Source organism: Protopterus annectens, chromosome 3.part1 (genome assembly GCF_019279795.1).
Source record: "Protopterus annectens isolate FY-2018-M chromosome 3.part1, PAN1.0, whole genome shotgun sequence".
NCBI lineage: Eukaryota > Metazoa > Chordata > Ceratodontiformes > Protopteridae > Protopterus > Protopterus annectens.
Window position 1 is genome coordinate 4434637 of NC_056732.1, and position 20418 is coordinate 4455054.

At 39.2% G+C, this 20418-nt stretch overlaps 1 protein-coding gene across 1 annotated transcript in view; it reads right to left on the minus strand.

Annotated features, from left to right (window-relative positions):
- Nucleotides 1-12704, minus strand: part of MIOS (meiosis regulator for oocyte development) — an 876134-nt gene extending 863430 nt beyond the window's left edge. Inside the window, exon 1 of the mRNA XM_044066490.1 lies at nt 10927-12704. Coding sequence (XP_043922425.1) covers nt 10927-12223 — 1297 coding nt within the window. The 5' untranslated portion in view covers nt 12224-12704. The remainder of the gene's footprint in view (nt 1-10926) is intronic.
- Between the last annotated feature and the right edge of the window lie 7714 nt (nt 12705-20418).

Below are 20418 nucleotides of genomic sequence, written 5' to 3' on the forward strand. Positions count from 1 at the left end.
ATTATTTTAACAACATACAGTAACTTTGTCCTTAGTGTGCCAAACTGGGCTAAATGATGGCAGCATGCTTCTGTAAAGACAGGAAAGGAGCTCTGATACTAGAAAGATATTGTCAGCCCTACTGGGAAGTTGTGGCGTGTGTGTGTAAAAACTTATTTTAACCAAATTTCAGTTACTCTTGATGAAATAGCAATAAGAAATACTGTGAAGCAATTTTTTATAACTATGGTCTGTAACTGATCAAAGTTAACCCTATTTGGGTACAGCAGGTATTTGTCATAACTCAAGGCAGTAGTGCACATTTATCATATACTGAATGAAAACCACCACCACCTCTCATACATTATTTGGTGGTCAGCAGTGCAGAATCATGAAATCTTAGTCTGTGACCTGCACAGCCTCAATAGAAAAGTACCTTTGAGAAAGACTTTGTAGACCTTTAGCAAAGTCAAATATGAGGAAACAACACCTTCATGAATGTTAGATGCTGCTGTTATGCAAACTAACAGAAACAAAGTCCAGAACTAAAAACCTGACCTAAATACTCCAACACATATGGAATGAGAATAGAAAAGGGATCGAATCCTTTACAGGTGGCACAGACAGAAAACTACTTATTTTTACAAGTGACACATGCGGAAGGTGACTTACATAGAAAAATGCACCATTCAGCCTTTGCATGTCTAACAGGTTCAGCTTCTGAAAGGAGGACATTACTGCAGAAAAGAAGAATGAGTTGTTGGTCAATGCCGTAAGTGAAAACACCATGCCATTACCTTAAGGGAATAAAAGATCAACTATGAATTGTCTGGCAGCAGTGATAGAAGGGCCCTGACAGGGGACAACAGCAGTGATTTCTTCAATAATTGAAGCAAAAGTATGGGAAAACCACTTGTCAAGGCCAGTATGGAGCTATCAGAATGTTCTTTGAATTGTGCTGTCTGGCTTTCTTTATAAACCTCATCTTCACAGGATTTCCATGATGGCTACACACTGAGCATCAAGTTAATTAGATATTTCCCAATGTGAAAACAGAATCTTTGGAAAATAAGTAACATTAATCAACCTGGATAAAATCCAGTTACTGGTTAATCACTATACTTCCTAGATATGAGCAAAGAAGAAATCTGGAGAGTAAAAGAAAATCGACTAGAAAATTAGAATGAAAAAAACTGCTGTAGAACAGCATCTCAATAGTTCAACAATAGGCAGCTCGGGTTTCAGCTTTAGTACAGGACATGCCAGCCAGAAATTTAGAGGAAAAATATCAAATGCATTTAGAAGTGTTTAAAATAATTGAGTCACTGGAGAAATTAATCCAGTCAAATGAAAGAAGCCTGGAAAGAATAGAAATGTTTTACGTAACTATACAAGTGAGCAAATAAAATTGCAGAAATCAAAAGTTGACATGAAGGAAAGACTGGCTGACTTCTCAAGGAGAACCGTTTCAAAAAGAGTTAGAAGACAGAGCATGCTGAGATTTCCTGCTATATCAGAGAACCTGGAAGGAATAGATTACCATTAATGTTATGAAATTAAAAATAAGCAACTGGACTCAGTACAAAAAGGTTTGTTAACTGAAAGAGCACAGTGTGTGTATGCTTCAACCTCAGCAGTGGGAAAGCAGCCAAGACACATTTTGGTGAAGATGCAGTCCTACCAGCAGAAAGAGTTGTTTCTGACAAAACTGTGGAGGAAGAGAAAATATTAAAAATTGGGGACACCAGAGTTTTTTGTGGAAAATGACCACTCACTGTATACCAGACAAAAGAGAAGTGAGTTTATCCCAGCAATCACAGGATGTTGAGAGGTAGGTCTGAGATTTTAGTTGCTATATCTATAAAGATTGGAAAAATGTGGAATGGGTTCAGGAATGAGAAGCAGCAACTACATACAAGATCAACCTGGCAAGCATCTACGTGTGCATATAAGCTGCAAATTAGAAACATGCATTCGAAAGAACTGCCATGCAGTCTATGTGAAACAAATAGCTTCTTACTATAATAACTTTTTAATTTTATCATGGAATGTCAATTGCTTTGCAGCCATAGACAAAAACAAAGACTACTGACTTATATTAAGTAGTACAAGTTGCAAATCGTAAATGCTACAGGAGACATATTTTGATATAAATGAGCATATGCATTTATCAAAGAAAGAATTTCAGAATGAGTAGCCAGCAGTGTTATCAGGGTGAAGGAAAATGGAGGACAATAACACTGCTTGTGAGAGGAGTGCCAATACTTATAGAAGAGAAGAAAAAAAGGCAATTACAGTGGGTATACAGTAACAGGAAATTACTAGCAAGGAAGGAGGATTACACCTGTATGCATTAATATTCCACCAAAAACTATTATGGAGGTAAAGAGAATTTCAGGAGGAACAATAAGCTGTCAGCAGAGGAATATTATTTATGAGTGGGGACTGGAACCTGATTTGCAATAATGAGGATGTATTGGAGAGACCTAGAGGGAAACAAACTAAAGAGGGTAGATTTCTGAAGAAATATATGAGAATACTTAGAATGTAATGTCACCTAGCAGTGTGAACCTTGGCTCTAGAGATTTGTCACAGTTGAAGTGACACCCTGACCCCATATACAAAAATGGGAAAGGGGTTGTGGATGGATGGACATGAACTGACTAGAAGTAGCTCAAACTGAATTTATGTGATACTTCAATAGGTAGAGAAAACTGGCGAGAATGGACAGGAGTGTGGGTATTTAAATGCTTTGAAACACATTTAATAACTATTTCAGATCATGCACTGATAAAGACTAAGGTAAAGATGCAGGGCATTGAATTAAAAATGAGACAGTGGCACTTCCCTACTTATTTATCAAAAAGAAAAGAAAATAATTTAAACAATAGGTAATGGAAATGATTTGAGTATGATAAGGAAGACAAACATTTCTTTAGAGAGGATAACTACTGAGTAGGAAGAAATGAAAATAGAATATAAAATATGGTAGAAATAAGAGAGAAACAGATGAGAAAGTAATAAGAATTATTTAGAGGGGGTTGTCAAAGGTTAGCATTATCACAGAAGAAGAGAATCTCACAGAGCAAGAGCAGGACCAATTGCTGAGTACAAAAGGGAAAACAAGAGAGTATTTGGAAACTCTCAGTTAAGCAAGTATTTTTGATAACTCCAGAGCATGGAAATACCTAGTGCAATGATGTAAGCACCTTAAAGTAGGAAGGTTTACTGCCAAATTAAGTGAGCCTATGACAAAAAAATGAACCACAGATCCTACAGAGGTATTCCAAATACTTCAGTATTTATATGCAAATTTGTATTAAACAGAGGAATGGTGCAATGAAAAAAGGTACAAATGGAAGCACTTATGGAAGTATTAACTATGCCAAGATTAGAGGATCATGAGGCTCAAGAACAAACAGCCCTTCCTTTTTTTCTTCCTTTCTCAAAAGTCAACCTAGTGACTCCCTTCATATCATTTCCACTACCTCTCCCTTTTTCCTTTCTCATAACTCTACCTTTTCACCTTTCACTGTTCTACTCCCCTCCTCTAATTCTTCCTCCCTTGCACCTTATGAAACTATGAGTGCATAAATGCCTGCACTCCAAATTATACTTAAGTTTTAATTTCATTTAATACTATGTTACAACACCTTGCTCAAATGTTATTATTCTGTCATCTATATTAGTTTTTCGTAGTTTTTGAAAATTGTATTGTACTTGATAACTTTGTTTATATTAGCTTTGTAATAATTGTATATGGAACTTTCTCCCCAGGCCTCCATTGAACATGGGCTCATTCTGGCCCAATGGACATTCTTGGTTAACAAACTGCAAATAAATAAGATAAAAGGGATGAGATAAAAATGATGCTGTATAATAGGTTCATAGGTAGGTACTAGGCTATTTGCCCAAGGGCATTTATAAGCCTAGCCAGAGTGTGTTGGCTTTCGCCGTTTAATAAAACAAGGAAGTCTCCAGAAAAAGATGACATCCCTATGGAATTTTAGATATTAGAAAATGAGAAAGTGATAAAGATCTGGAAAGTTTTGGTTAACAACATTCTGAAAGGGAGACAGTGCCTATATCTTGGAAGAAAGCTGTGGCTGAGGAGAGACTCTTCAGACCATAAAGACCAATTTCAATTTTAAACCATGATCATGAAGAGTTTATGTCTATACTAGCTGAAAGAAGGCTAAATAGTTGTTAAAATAGACAAGATATGGATCAATGCGGTTTTGAAGAGGTGAGGCAAACATTTGACAATATTAATAGAACAATGCTGATCCAGAGGGAAGCAGAGTGCAAGCAAACACCACTATTGTTGGTGGTATCTATGTGCAGAATGCACTTAAAGAAGTCAGCCGGAATTTTATGAGTGGGGCAATGGTTGCATTTGTATTACCAGACATAATAACAGAGTTAATTAAGAGGATATATGAAGGGCTGGAGGCAAGAATTAAAGTGGGAAGCTTCCTTCCTGATCAGATGTATTGGAACAAACCAGATGCATTGGAACAAAGGAACTAAGCAAGGGTGTCTTCCTCCCCCTCTGTTACTTACTTTATACTTAGAGCCACTGGCAAATAAAGTAATGAATTCTCAAATTCTAGGACACAACTGGTATGGTAATCAAAAAATGTTAACTTTAATGCAGACTACATTATTTTGTTCATAGGTAAGTACTAGGCTAGCAGCCCTTGCTGGCCATTTTAAGCCTAGACAGTTTCCCTCTTTTGTGCTCAAAATAACCTATCCCATTTCTGGCCTTTCACATCTCATGGTCAATTACTATATATTACCCCAATAAGAATAACTAGGATCATACCATAGATAAGTTAAGGGTACCCACGCATGGGATAAAGCATTTAGCAGCTACCTCTGTCTATCATAAGTACAGGTGACAGCCCTGGAGTAAATTTTCTGTTTCCCATCCAAAGATCTAAGTTGCACTTGAAAAGTGATAGAGATTAACTTTGTTTTATGTGGATGCATTTTATACATCCAGAAAAGGGCATTTCAATGTTGTGGGATATTTCTGAAACACTTTCATTAGCAAATGGCAGTCATCAAGGAAATTAATCTTTTAAGCTGGGACACAGCATCTGAATTGCCTTGACATAAGGCCTTTAATAATTTTAATTCTGTTGGCTGCCAAAAAAGTAATCACCAGAAAATGTTAATTAAAATCAAAATCTAAACCAACTGTATTTAAAGTAATAAATACTCTAAGAGAAACAAAACAAAAACTGGAAGAAGGATCTTCACAAAAAAGAAGGAACAAATTACACAGAGGTAAATAGAATTTGTGGGAATACATACAGAATAACATTCAGGAGGCAGACAGAAGTTTAAGAGAAGGCAGGAATTGAGTGATTTCTTTATGTAATTGGATTGAAAGGCAATTGTTATAAATAAAGAAAACTTCTAATGAATAATGTGTATAAATGCGAAAAGGGTAATAGTCATTTGTCTTGTTTTCTATTAAAGTGTTGTGGAACACTGAGACAGTTATAGTTTTTTTTTTTACGGGATATAAAATAGATGAAGATAAAACAAAAGGCAATAGCTGTAAACTATATACTCACACACAAACTGGTTAAGCAATATCCATATCTATGGGAACGTGATAAGATAAATATTTTGGTATATGGGTTAAAAAGGATTCTACTATGGCAAATAAAGATATGCGAGAACAGACAAAATACAATACAAACACTGACAAGCCGCAGTGCAAATGCTTTAGTTTTTATATGCAGGTTGTTTTTAATCAACCAAAGGAGAAGCTGTGGACCATAATTAATAAAGAGTTGAAGGAAGTTATTTGGGAGGTGAACAGCATAACAGTTCAGTGGGACGAGCTGTTTCTTCCCATAGAACAAGATGGTTTAGGATTACCTGATTTGAAGGGATACTTTAGAGCTACACAGTGGAATCTCCGCTCCATAACACAAGAAGATTAAAAATCAAAGTGGAAAGGCATATTGATGAAACTGGGGGTGGGGGGAGTGGAGCTGGTCAAGAAATAAGGAAAAAATTGGGTTTTGGATAAAGACCCTTAAAGAGGATAACAACCACCATACACAACATTTTATTTATAAAGCAGCAAAAAGTATTCTATGAACTAACCCGACATGGAAATGGAGAAAGAAGAGTTTACCAATAGGGATGACTTCAAGGAGAGGTATAGAAAATAGGCAAGAGGGTCTGGAATTTATTGGAGAAAACTAGCAAAAGGACCAAGGTACTGAGAACAAATAACTATGGAGGGAAAGGTAATGGAGTGCGATGAAGCCTAGCTGAAGTTTGGATTGTGAGCTTGAGACTGCCTTCCCTACCAGGGATTGACAGATTATAGGTAAAGAGAAAGAAATAGGGGAATATTGACCAAAAGAAAAGTGCTTGTTAAGTTTTCAGCTGAGTCTAGAACAGAAGCAGACATTAAAAAGGGGATAATTAGTGTGGCAAAGGGAAGATACAAAATTCCAGATAGCTGTGCTGGCAGTAAATAATCATATGTTATTTGCAAATATCAACATGATTCATATAAGATACCGGTGTTACAAATGTATTATAACTGTATGTCAGGTGTATATCAAACTAAAAGGTTTTTGGAAAGTGCTTAAAATGTAACCACAGCATGCCCTGTTATAACAAAACAGAAATGTACGTATACTATTGTAACTGCTTAAATGTATATATTTTAACAGGGGAAACTGAAATACAGGAGGTTAACTTGCAACATTTCAGAAAAATAGCTGAGATTAAGCTACTTTATGGCTGGGCCATAAGAAAAACATGTTATATTTCAGTTTCAATGAAGCAGCAGGAGACATAATGACTGTACTAGAAAAGTTTTCTGTATTGTCTTGCAAGTGTTTTATTGTTTTACAACTTCCAGGATCTGCAAAGATCTAAGGAAAAACCCTTGTGTATGCATTTTCACAGGTACATGCCAAATACCGCTAGCTTTCAGCACTGGGGGGTTTACCTAGGATAGAGTCAGATGACAATAAATGATGTCATTCTGCAAGATATCCCAGCAGTAATATTTGAGATATTAATTTAAGAAATGTTTGAGAGAGACTGAGCATTCTTTATTCTGTCTTTGACCTGACAACACCAAGACCCACTCACCACATCTGACTTGTTGCTCTAATTAAGTGTACTAGTGGTACAGTATAATTCTTTTAGACATAGTCAGGAATACGAAGCTTAATTTAGATGTTTTTCTTTACTTATTTAAGACTGTCCTGCAATGTTGTTTTAAATATTTCCTGCAATTTTGAATCCTGATGTTACTGTAAATATATATTTAGTATTGTTTTGTTCTTTTACATTATTAAATATATTTAAACCTTTCATTGTGGCTGGTCTGTCTAGACACATTTAAGCTCTGAGAGTAAATGCATATTTATTTGGAGACACTGTGTGGGCCACTCCTAACAGCCTTGCTCTTGGTCAAACTACCATTTGTATTGATAGTAACATTACACAGTTTGGACACCTTTTAAGGGCCTTAAAATAGCTGATAAAAGAGTTGGCTGGTAGCCGTTATAACTACTTTATAGTCTGCACAGAAGGGGGCATAGCTAGTAAACCTGTGCCAGCCTTTTCCCAGGGGAGTGTATAAAACAAATCTCCAAGAGTGTGTGTGTCAGCTGCTTGGGCAGGGAGACGAAGCACTGGTTGGACAGAAAGGGTGCTGGAGGTCTTGGCTTGGCCACTCAGCTGAGATCTCAACCCTATAGCTGTGTCAGTGGGGAGTCTTATTGGAAATCTGGGAAAAGAGGAAGAAACCTGCCCCGGACTGACTGTGGTCTCTGTGTGCTCTTAAGGGAAATTGCACTTGATGCAGAAAGCTACATCTGGAAATAATGTGTGTGTACTTGTCATCCTCCCAATGTACTTCTCCCACAGGTGCTAGTGGTGAGGATTGAGGCTCGTTGATTACTGGGCCAGTGGTGGGGCATCACAATTAGTACAACATATAAAATACTGAAAGAGAACAATAAGAATCAATGAGAAACTGCTAGAAAAGACTGGGAAGAGAGAGTCTGGTAAGGCAACTTACACAGGAACAGTGGGAGAAAATCTGTAAGGCTCCCACGTATTTATGGAAGTTGAGAAGGCTTTTTGAATAGAAGTGCTTGCAAAGTTATTTTTAATAATCAAGAAGACTTTAAAGAATTTTTACTTGGGTAGATAGCTTTTGCTGGAGGTGTGATGGGAAAGAGATGGGTAATTGGGAACATCTTTTTATGGAATGTATCAAGTTGTCAGACTTTTAAAAAATCCCTACGGGTTACCCTTAGAAATGTGGAAGAACAAAGGAAATGATTATTTAGAGCTGGGATACAAGGTCGGTATTGCCTAGACAAAGTAAAACCTTGCTAAGCTGAATGCAACTGGCTGCCATAAAACAATTACTAGAAAAAATAAATTAGAATCTAAATCAATCATAAATGAAGTATCAAATATTATGAAGGAGACAAAATAACTGGAGGCAGGATCTTTAAAAAAGTGAGAAATAAATGGAATATGCGGACGCAAAAAAATGCAGGATAATGTACAGGAAGAAGAGTGAAATTTAAGAGAAGGCAGGACTAAAGTGATTTATGTAACGCTGGAGTGAATGATAATTGTTAAAAAGAAAAAATATTATGGATAATGCACGAAGTTAATGAAATATTTACAATAGCTTGTCTTCTCTTCTATAAACCATGTGTGTACCATTCAATGTGTGAATTTAATAAAGATGTCAAAAAAACTCAGAGAAAATAGGGATATGGAATAAAGCAGTCTACGGGCATTTATGGATGACAGCACCTGCAGAGTACCTCAGGTGCAGAGAATAGGGAAAGATGCAGTCAGAGTAGTAGATGCAAGTTTAGCATCCGTAGCTCAGTACGGTACTTGCGTATTAACCCAACCACGCTTTCTCACCAGCCTGTTAAGTTTGTGAAATTTACTCCTTCCGTGCTTCACAGTCTACGCAGCCCAACTGCAGAATAATCATGAGGGCAAAAACCCTCATAGCATAACATGCATTTCTTTTTACTTATTCTGTGAAGTCATCAAATGAAAATACAATCGATGTATTACCACAACCACATACGTACGAACCCAGTTTTTAAACTGCGACTACTGCACTACAGTCTAACTGTGCATTTACTGTACAGGTAAATACACTCCTGCATAAATACCAAAGTATTACTGAAACTATGTTAATCATCTTAGAGAGTCTTTTTTTGCTCCACAGTCTACAATCCCTGAACAAAATTAAAATCTGCATAGCATAAGATATCCAATCCCAGTCAAACCAACCTAGACCAATGAAATCCCCTGCAAAATAACGACTCCAATGTCAGTAAACTAAATATTGTGGTAACAAGAATATATCTCAGACATTTCTGCTTAGCACAGTTAAATCAAGCGCTAAAAAACAATGACTACTTTCTGAAAAATTCAAATAACATGCTGGTGAGAATGCATGGTTGCTATAACACAAATAATGAGCTGGCAAGAAAGTGTGGTTGAGATAATACACAAGTACTGAGCTGCCATAGACAAAGAGTCCTCCTAAAGCAACTGAAATATGACCTCCTAATAAAAGAAACACATTCATGCTGCAGTCTAAAACAAAGTCTGTCAATTCATTTCCGCCCCCATCCCCAGAACACCACTGCACCACCTTCTTCAAAGCCAGATAGAGCCTAGTCACCTACAGAGTTGAGCTACTCCTAGGTTCCCTCCTGTTCAAACTCCTTTAACCAAATGTCTTCCTGCCTCCAATTCCATACTAAAACCACTCCTTATAACCTTTGCCAAAGGACACTATCACTCCAGACAGAGCAAACCAAACTTTACTGTACCAACCCCTCTTTTTCCAATCTTTCACCCATACTCTGGGAATCCTTCCTCTCTCACCTTAAAATAATTCCTCTTTCAGAATACACATCGAACACCTCCATCAAAAAAACAGTGCTTTACCACGGGACTTATCACCTATCTCACTCACTTACTCAACTCTACTGCCGCCCTCTCTCGAAAGTCGCTGTTCACTTCTATATTCACCACTTAAAAATAACTAATTTTTCTCCGCTGTTAATATTTACTAATTATTTTAATGTGTCTGTGGGTACTTTGTAATTTCTGTGATTATCTCATGTTTGTGAATGCACCTAAATTTTATAAATTCCTTCATCCAGGCTGTGCCTACAAATGGTCCGTTGTGATCAATGCACTACCCCAATAAACAACAAATTAAAATATATAAAATAGATAAGCTAAGTAAATTCAAACAATTTGCACAAGTAGAGAACTGGCACAACACCAATATTACCGTCATACAAAATGTCCTGCAAATCGCTGAAAATTAGGCCAGATGATAATAGTGAACACCTTTATGTATGTGAAATAAGCTTCTACAATTAATCATGGACTTAAACCACACTTATTTAAACCAATCGCATTAATCACATTGTACAAGTTAGTTAACATGTACCAAAGTTGCATTAATTACTGACAAATAACTATAATTTTATAAGGTGTATACTTCATAATTTAGTCATGAAGCCTCTCTGTAATTTCACTGAAAATGGGCCACACAACCTTGTTAGACAACCTGGTAAACAAAGCACATATAGATAGCTCAACAGACAGATACAAATTATTTACAATGAATGTGTTTATGCAGACTAGGCAGACCAATCAAAATTAGACATCCTTTCTCTGCTATAACTTAGCAACACACTGTTGGCTGGAGTATGAATAGGACAAAGGAAGACATTTTGCTTTTGGCCATCTCTGAATAGTGTTCACATGAAAAAAAAAAGAATAAAACATTTTCACATATATCACAAAAGCTAGAAAAAAATTACATCAATTTTACATTAAAACACATTCAGTTCATTTTTCTTATTCTTACCACCTTTAAAAGGATATAATATAAGGTATACCACAAAGATTTCAACTGAGGGTCGGCATCTCCAGCTAGTAGGTGATTTCTCCATACCTGCTCAGTATCAAGCCCATAACGAGACAATGCCCGTTGCCTCATTTTAGTGGCTATGTCTTTCTCTACAACAGTAGTCTCTCCTTGCTCTGTGCACTCATATAAGTGTCTACCACAAGCCCACATCAGAGAGGTTGTTGGACTCCAGTCAAGTGAAATCCTTTCAAACACTGTAAAATCTGATATTGTTCTATTGGGTGTTACAACTACCATTCGATTCTGATTTTGAGGATGCCATGCAAAAGAAGCAATGTAGTTTTCACAAGGCTGCACACTTCTTTCAATTATTGTTGGCTCGGTTTCATCCCCAATGGGAGTAGGTGTGTGCTGCATATCATATAGTCTGATAATATTACTATCCCTGGTTAAAGTAGCCAAAAGACCAGTTCTAGTTGGACACCAGGCAACCTTGGTTAAGGGTTTAACCTGCTCTGTTAATGTCAAAACAGGCTTTTCAAACTTTCGTAAATCCCAAATAGCAACCTGACCTTCAAAGAAAGAAGCCACACGATCATGAAAGTGGGGGTCAACTGTCACACCCTGTACTGCTTTGGTGTTCACAAACATTTTCTGACTTGTGTTTCTTAAGTCAAATATTGCAAGGTTACGATGCATACCTGCTAGTAAAAGTTTCTGGTCTCTAGGTAGCCAGCTAAGTGAGAGGCATGCATCATTCTGACCTAGTTCATACAAAGGCTTTGTTACAACAAGGCCAGTCTCGATGTCACCAGATGAAAGTCTAACCTTTTCCACAGGTACAGCAACTTCTGGAATAAACTTGCTGCTGATATCCCAAATAAGAACAGAAAAATCAGCCCGATGTTTATCCAAGCCAGCAGCAAGCCAGTTACTGTCCAGGGGATTCCATGCCAAAGTATTGCACTGCCTGGCATGTTTGGGCACAAATTCTTTCCCAATCAAATCCTTACATTTTGAATTGTGGTCCTGCCCAAGACTGGTAAGAACAACACGCCCATTAGCTTGACCAACTGCAAGAAGGCATTCAGGATCATACTTGGGATACCAAGCAACGCATTTCATGTATGGAGTGTCTGAATTTATTGCTAACAAAGTTGTACTCGTTTCTTTTGAAAGACCTAAAGCACCTCCTTTAGTATCTGAGCACCCAACAGGTTCGATGTGATAAAGGCTTAATTCCGAGTCGCATATAACAAACCTGTCCATGTGATGTGGAGCCCACAGAATATCAGGCTTGGAACCACTCATATTGGCTAACGTTGTAATGCCCAACTTAAACAACCATAGTAAACTTCTCTTGTAACAAATTCCTGTATCAACACCCCAAGAAACGTCTAAGTATCATGTGACTCTGACGACTGACAAAACGTCACGCGTTTCCTGATTTGACAATACTTGCCTCAAAGCCGTACGCCATACAAAAGTATGATCTGCTTCTTAGTTGATATTCGCTACTGTTCAACTCATTGTCAGTGTTACTGTAAGTGATGTTTATTTAGGTTAGAATGGTACTCTGAATTGTGATAGTATGTCTCTACGTTATACCGTGTAGTTCTCAGCCTTTTACCTCCAATAACCAGGGAACACTTTTAGTACAGAAGTTGACGGAATAAGAGCGTGAGAATTATCATCCATTTTCTTAGGTAAAATAGTATGCAGTTATTTTAACTGCAATCCACTGCATTTTCTCCAAGCGAAACATTGCCGACATTAGAACGGATGAAACAAAATGTGCCAAAAAGAGACGGTCAGAGGGAGTTGTATCGTACCGTGCCACCTGGCGGCGTAAACTCTAGGCGATTGTCACTGATGAAACAAACAGCCCATGACCCTATGTGTAAAATGGGAAAAGAGGTTATGGATGGATATAGGCATAGTTCTGAACCTCTTGACACAAAAATCTGGACAAAGTGAAAAGTAATGAGAGGTTAACCCCCAAAAAAAAAAAGTAGAGACAATTTTATATGTTGCTAGAATAAAAGGAGTTGTGTTGTCATGTATTTTTTTTTCCATATTTCTTGAACTGTATTTTCTGAAGAATATGAAATCTGACACTCAAACGACTGTCATTATTTAGTGGATTCACTCTTCAATAATTTGCCTCAGAAGTTCAGAAAATCACAAATTTTATGAGGAACAGACCGAAAATATGAGGCAAAAATCTGTACACTTAAGAGGTACAGTATGATGTAGAGATTAACTTGAACGGAGTCTGGACAAATTAGTAACCTTTGGCGTGGGGTCGTAGATCTGGTGCAGTAAGGTGCTATCCCATCATACGGGAGACAAACGTACCGCTCAACTGTACCACATTATGAGGAACGTTTCTCATATAGAGTTGTAAAAAGTCCATGTTCATGTAGTTACACATTATTTGTCACACTTTAATTGTTGATAGTTTTTAACTGATATCCGCAATCAATAATACTGAAACCTTATTAATTCATTAAAATATAGAAACATAATAGTGAGTGAGATAGGTTTGTTGTGCCCATTTTAACCATGCTATAAACTTCCAGGTTGAAGTCAATAATAAAATGTTAAGAAGTGTTCCGCATTCTGCTCATAATATTGATCATAGGTGTGTGCTAGGCTAATGGCACTGGAGTCTTTACAAGCCTAGCCCAAACAAATTGCCCAGGCACCTTGCCACCCGATGTTCATTCACAGTACCCCTATCCAGTAGGGTAACTGGAGAGATCCCTGGGGTGAACTTTCTGTTACCCATCCACTCGCCAAGGTTTCTCTTGAAGAGGCCAACGAGGTGCTCTGCTTGACATGAATGGGAGGCTTATTCCAAAGTATGGGCAGTCTTTGGGAGATGAACCTGTCCCTCTAGCATGTTCTGTTAATTGTGGTAATGAGGTTGTGATCTCTGGAGCATGTGGTGCAGGGGGAATTGGAATTTCTGAACTTTCTGTTACCCATCCACTTGCCAAGGTTTCTCTTGAAGAGGGCCAACGAGGTGCTCTGCTTAACATGAATGGGAGGCTATTCCAAAGTATGGGCAGTCTTTGGTAGATGAACCTGTCCCTCCAGCATGTTCTGTTAATTGTGGTAATGAGGTTGTGATCTCTAGAGCATGTGGTGCAGGGGGAATTGGAATTTCTTTAGGTGTAGCATTTCAAGTAAGGCTGGGTTGGACATTGCTTTGTAAGTAAAGCAGAGATCATCTGTATGTAGACGATAAGAGACTGCGAACAGCTGAAATTTCTTGAGTCTGTGTAGGACATGTGTTTAAGGCCTAGGATCCTTCTTGTGAGGTACTTTTATGGCCTCTCCAGTTGTTGTAGGTGTCTGGTCAGGTACATGCCAAATGGGGCATTATATTCAATGATTGGTCTAATGAGAGATGAGTAGAGAGGGATGATGACCTCTTTCTTCTTGGATGCGAAACCTTTGGTTAGATGTGCCATGTAGAACTACTTTCTAACCACAGTGGCAGTGTGGTGGCCGAAGGTGAGGTGGCTATCTACCTGGGTGCCCAGATCTCTTCAGTGTTCAGTGGGCTCCCATCAACGTGGTAATTCATGGGAACTGAGTTTTTTCCAAAGGGGATGATAATGCATTTTTGGCATTAAGCTTCAGGCCATGATTCCGACACCAGTCATTGGTCTCAAAGAGGCCCTTTTGTAGGATATCTGCATCACTTGGGGATTTAATAATGACTCCTAGCTTGCAGCCATCAGTGAACTTGGTCAGCCAAAGTCCTTCTGTGTTGGCCTGGATGTCTGACAAGTAGATGCCAAACAGGAGAGGGCCCAGGACCGAGCCTTCTGGGACTCCATTCGTGACTGGTCGACAGTCTGACTTGGAATCCACAACTTTCACTCTGTGGGTAATGTCTGTGAGCCAATTTGCAACCCATCTAGTGATGTAAGGATTAATGCCTAGTTTGGTTTGTTTGGCAATGATACCTAAGTGGGGAATGGTATCAAAGGCCTTGGCCAGGTCAAGGTAGGCTGTATGCACTGCCTTACCCTCATCCACAGATTTGGTGACTTCCTCAAAGAAGTCAACCAGGTTCAGCAGGCAGGATCTCCCCTTGACAAAGCCAAACTGTGTGGGGTCAAGAGTTTGGAGATTGCCTATATCTTTGTTAAGCAGGTTCGTGATGATGAGCTCCATAGCTTTGCATACCAGACTCTTCAGGCTAATGGGGTGATAGTTCTCAGGGTCTGTAGTTGCTCCCCCTTTATGGAGTGGGATGACTGTAGCAGTGCGCCATTTGTTAGAGACATAGCCTGAGGTAAGGCTGTGATTGAACAAGGGCACACATATGTGGTGCCAATTAGTTTTGTAGCTCATGGAGGACACAGCCAGGGATATTATCAGGTCCCATGGACATTGTATACTTGGCTTTGGACAATTCAACTTTTACCCGTGCCACAGAAATGGTGGGTACCAGGCTTTCTTCTGGCATTGTGATAGGGTCCTTAGGGGGGTAAAGTTGGCACTGAATCTGTCAGCCAGTATGTTGGCTATATCTCATTGCTGCAGTAGCCTTTGCTATACGATTTATTTCCTGCCAATGATGTAACAGCCATCCACCTTGCAAAGCTTGAGGGCACCTTCCCCACACCCAAACTGTGAGGTATATCGAGCTGAGTTAAAACACATGTTTGGGTGCCAAACCTTCAGCACTTCATTGTCGCCAAAGAGGACGTCCCTCTGAGGCTTTCAAGGACTGACTGCTGGCTTATGATGTTCCTTTGCATGGCAGGTAAGTTGCTTTTGCAGGGGGACTTCCATTTAAATGATTCTGCTTATTTATACCTTCTTTTTCAGGAAAGTTATTTTAAAGCTAGTAGTTTGTGTTTGAACGGAACCCAGCCACTGGGGATGCACAAGCTAGTGCATTTCTTTGTGCCGGTCCCAAGCCCGGATAAATGGGTAGGGTTGGGTCAGGAAGGGCATCCGGTGTAAAACTTCGCCACATCTTTTCATGCAGTCACCAGTTAATATTTCCATACCGGATCGGTCGAGGCCCAGGTTAACAATGACCGCCACCAGTACTGTTAGCCAACAGGGTGCTGGCAGAAATTGGGCTACTGTTGGCCGAAGGAGGAGAAGAGGCGGAAGGCATGGCCGAAGGCAGGAAGAGAGGAGAAAGGCTATGACTGTGGTAATGAGGGTTGGAACTTTGAATGTTGGCAGTATGACTGGTATAGGGAGAGAGCTAGCTGATATGATGGACAGAAGGAAGGTTGGTATATTGTGTGTGCAAGAGACCAGATGGAAGGGGAGTAAGGCTAGGTGTATCAGAGGTGGGTTCAAATTGTTTTATCATGGTGTGGATGGGAGGAGAAATGGCGTAGGAGTTATTCTGAAGGAACAGTATGCGAAGAGTATTTTGGAGGTAAAAAGGGTGTCTGATAGAGTGATGTTTATGAAGCTGGAAATTGATGGTGTAATGATTAATGTTGTTAGTGCATATGCTGCACAAGTTGGGTGTGCAATGGATGAGAAAGAAAAATTTTGGAGTGAATTGGATGAAGTGGTGATGACTGTACCCAAGGGTGAGAGAGTGGTGATTGGAGCAGATTTAAATGGGCATGTTGGTGAAGGGAACAGTGGGGATGAGGAAGTGATGGGTAGGTATGGTGTTAAACAAAGGAATGCAGAAGGTCAGATGTTAGTGGATTTTGTGAAAAGGATGGATATGGCTGTGGTGAATATGTATTTTAAGAAGAGGGAGGAGCATAGGGTGACATACAAGAGTGGAGGAAGATGCACACAGGTGGATTATATCTTATGTAGGGGGGCCAGTTTAAAGGAGATTGGAGACTGTAAAGTGGTGGCCGGAGAAAGTGTAGTTAGGCAGCATAGAATGGTGGTTTGTAGGTTGACGTTAGTGATCAAGAAGAGGAGAAGGAGTGTGAGGGCAGCACCAAGGATCAAATGGTGGAAACTGAAAAAGGGTAATTGTGAGGTGGAGTTCAGGGATGAGTTAAGACAGGCACTGGGTGGCAGTGAAGAGTTACCAAATAGCTGGGTAACTACAGCAGAGCTAGTAAGGGAGACTGCTAGAAAGGTGTTTGGTATCACATCGGGACAGAGGAAGGATAACAAGGAGACATGGTGGTGGAATGAGGAAGTACAGAAGAGTATACAGGCAAAGAGGTTGGCAAAGAAGAAGTGGGATTGTCAGAGAGATGAAGAAAGTAGACAGGAGTATAAGGAGATGAGGTGCATGGCAAAGAGAAAGGTGGTGAAGGCTAAGGATAAGGCATATGAAGAGGTGCATGAAAGGTTGGACACTAAGGAGGGAGAAAAAGACCTGTACCGATTGGCTAGACAGAGGGACCAAGCTAGGAAAGATGTGCAGCAGGTAAAGGTGATAAAACATAATGAGGGAAACATACAAGCTAGGAGAGTGTGTAGAGGAGATGGAAAGAGTACTTTGAGGAGTTGATGAATGAAGAGAATGAGAGGGAGAGAAGGTTGGATGATGTAGGGATAGTGAATCATGAAGTACAGTGGATTAGCAAGGAGGAAGTAAGGATAGCTATAAAGAGAATGAAGAATGGAAAGGCTATTGGCCCAGATGACATACCTGTGGAAGCATGGAGGTGTTTAGGTGAAATGGCAGTGGAGTTTTTAACCAGATTGTTTAATGAAATCTTGGAAAGTGAGAGGATGCCTGAGGAATGGAGAAAAAGTGTTTTGGTACCGATTTTTAAGAATAAGGGTGATGTGCAGAGCTGTAGTAACTACAGAGGGATTAAATTGATCAGTCACAGCATGAAGTTATGGGAAAGAGTAGTGGAAGCTAGGTTAAGAAGGGGATGTGATGATTAGTGAACAGCAGTATGGTTTCATGCCGGGAAAGAGCACTACAGATGCGATGTTTGCTCTGAGAGTGTTGATGGAGAAGTACAGAGAATGTCAGAAGAAGTTGCATTGTGTTTTTGTAGACTTGGAGAAAGCATATGACAGGGTACCTAGAGAGGAGTTGTGGTATTGTATGAGGAAGTCAGGAGTGTCAGAGAAGTATGTAAGAGTGGTACAGGATATGTACGAGGGTAGTGTGACAGTGGTGAGGTCTGCGGTGGGAGTGACAGATGCGTTTAAGGTGGAGGTGGGGTTACATCAAGGATCAGCTCTGAGCCCTTTCTTATTTGCAATTGTGATGGACAGGTTGACAGACAAGATCAGAGAGGAGTCCCCATGGACTATGATGTTTGCAGATGACATTGTGATCTGTAGTGAGAGTAGGGAACAGGTGGAGGAGACCTTGGAGAGATGGAGATGTGCTCTAGAGAGAAGAGGAGTGAAGGTCAGCAGGACTAAGACAGAATATATGTGTGTGAATGAGAGGGAGGATAGAGGAATGGTGAGGATGCAAGGAGTAGAGGTGGTGAAGGTGGATGAGTTTAAATACTTGGGGTCAATAGTTCAGAGTAACGGTGCGTGTGGAAGAGAGGTGAAGAAGAGAGTACAGGCAGGATGGAGTGGGTGGTGATTTGTGACAGATGACTACCTGTAAGAGTGAAATGGAAGGTCTACAAGAGGGTAGTGAGACGAGCTATGTTATATGGGTTGGAGACAGTGGCATTTGATGGTTTTGAGTTGGGCCTGCTTATTTAGAATGGTTAGGAAGATATCATAAAAATGTGTAACTGTTTACTTTGGTGGTGATGTTTTAGGCAGTTCCAGTTATATTGCTTTAGAGCTGTAATAGAGTTAAATGTTTAAATTATGCAGGTTGTTGGCTTGTTTGTATGTTACTTCTGAATGTTTATCATCTGTCTGATACCGTAGGGTAGATAGTCACTAATACTGCCTCGTAAGGTTCTGGTGACATTGATGGTGTGGGGAGTATTTGAAAGAATCCAGTCTAGTCTGGTTTCTTTGCTAAATGTTTTGTGGGGCCTAATAGTGATATTTAATAGATGTGATAATCCAAATAAGTTTAGGTCATGTGAAGTATTTGTTAGTTGTTTCCAGTCAATGTTTACATCACCTAAGATTATGTTTTCTTTTTTTATATTGTGATGCAGCACTGAATAACTTCCTCAATTGTGGCAAGATTGATTCCAGGTGGAATGTAAAGTCCTACTAGGCAGATTGATTTATTGTTATTGAGTCTCTGAGTTATATAATGAGAATCTCAAAGTTATGAAATTTTGGGTAAGTTTGAGGATGAGTAGTGTTATGGTGCTTGCAAAAGGATATTGTATTACTTCTAGGATGTTTTTAAAAAATTATTACTACTGCACCTCCTGCTTTTGTTAGTCTCTCTGACCTGATTATGTTATATCCATGGGGAGTTTTTGATTACTAGCTATTTCTGGCTTTAGTCATGTTTCAGTAGCTATAGGTATGTCAAGGTTATGCTGTGAGAGAGTTTTGTGGAAGTTACGGGCCTTGTTGCATATGCTTTGAAAATGTATGTTTAGAAGAAATGGGTTGTGAACTGAGTTGCGGTTCGGGAGAGGATTTGTGCCATTCTGAAGGGGTGCGGATAGTTCTGACTGTATATTGGTGCTTGCTGAGGTAGATATCCCCACTTTGGAACAGTTATGGTATGCAGATAATTGTAAAAATATCTAGCCTTTTTATAGAGAATGATGACTTACTGAGCATTAAGTGTTTAAATGTGTGTGTTTAGTAGTGATTGTGCATATAGTTCGGGAGATATGGTTGAAAACATGTAGTATGTTAGAGGACTGTTGTGGTTGTGGATTTGTGGGAGAGAAACTGGGAGATGTAAGTAGGATTGTAAGATTGTAATATGCGTGAGAAGGCTAAGTATTGTTATGTTGATTGAAAAAGAAAAGTTTTGCTCATGAAAGGAATGTGAGATATGTTGTGTAATTCACGATAATGGGAGTAGTGTTGTAGTGTAGGATTGCTAGGTTATTGTGTAGTATATGTTTAAGGTGGTTAGGGTGTATTATTGAAGGTTGAAAGAGTATTAGGGTAGAGGTCTTAATAGTAATGGAGAATGGGGGAGTTGTTCCTAAAGGTTGTTATTGGTTAATTGTGAGAGGTAATTTTGGGTTGGAAGTATAAATGTAAGGTGTAGTGTGGGTGGGTGAGAATTGGGGGTAGGGGAGGGAAGCAAGCGGTGACCGAACAAAGTGAGGGTGGAGCAGAGTAGGGCCCACATGCAGTGTAGTATATTCTCAACAGAAACACTCAGTGGAGCTGCATTTAGAAGAAAGGTGAGCTTATCAAGGCAACATTAAAGAGATTAATCTACTACAAGTAAGGTGTATTTTGTGACAGTGTTTTTGATGGTAAAGAAAATAGCAGCAGACAGTACTATGACAGCTAGTATGTTGAGGTAAACTGTCTTACTAAGCTTGATTCAAGTTAGGAGACTGACTTGTACACAAGTTTTTTCCCTAGACTTTCCACCTAGTATAAGATGCTACTGTTAGAAATAGGGTGCTTAAGCAATATATTTTCCTAATTTTATTTATAGGATATGCTAT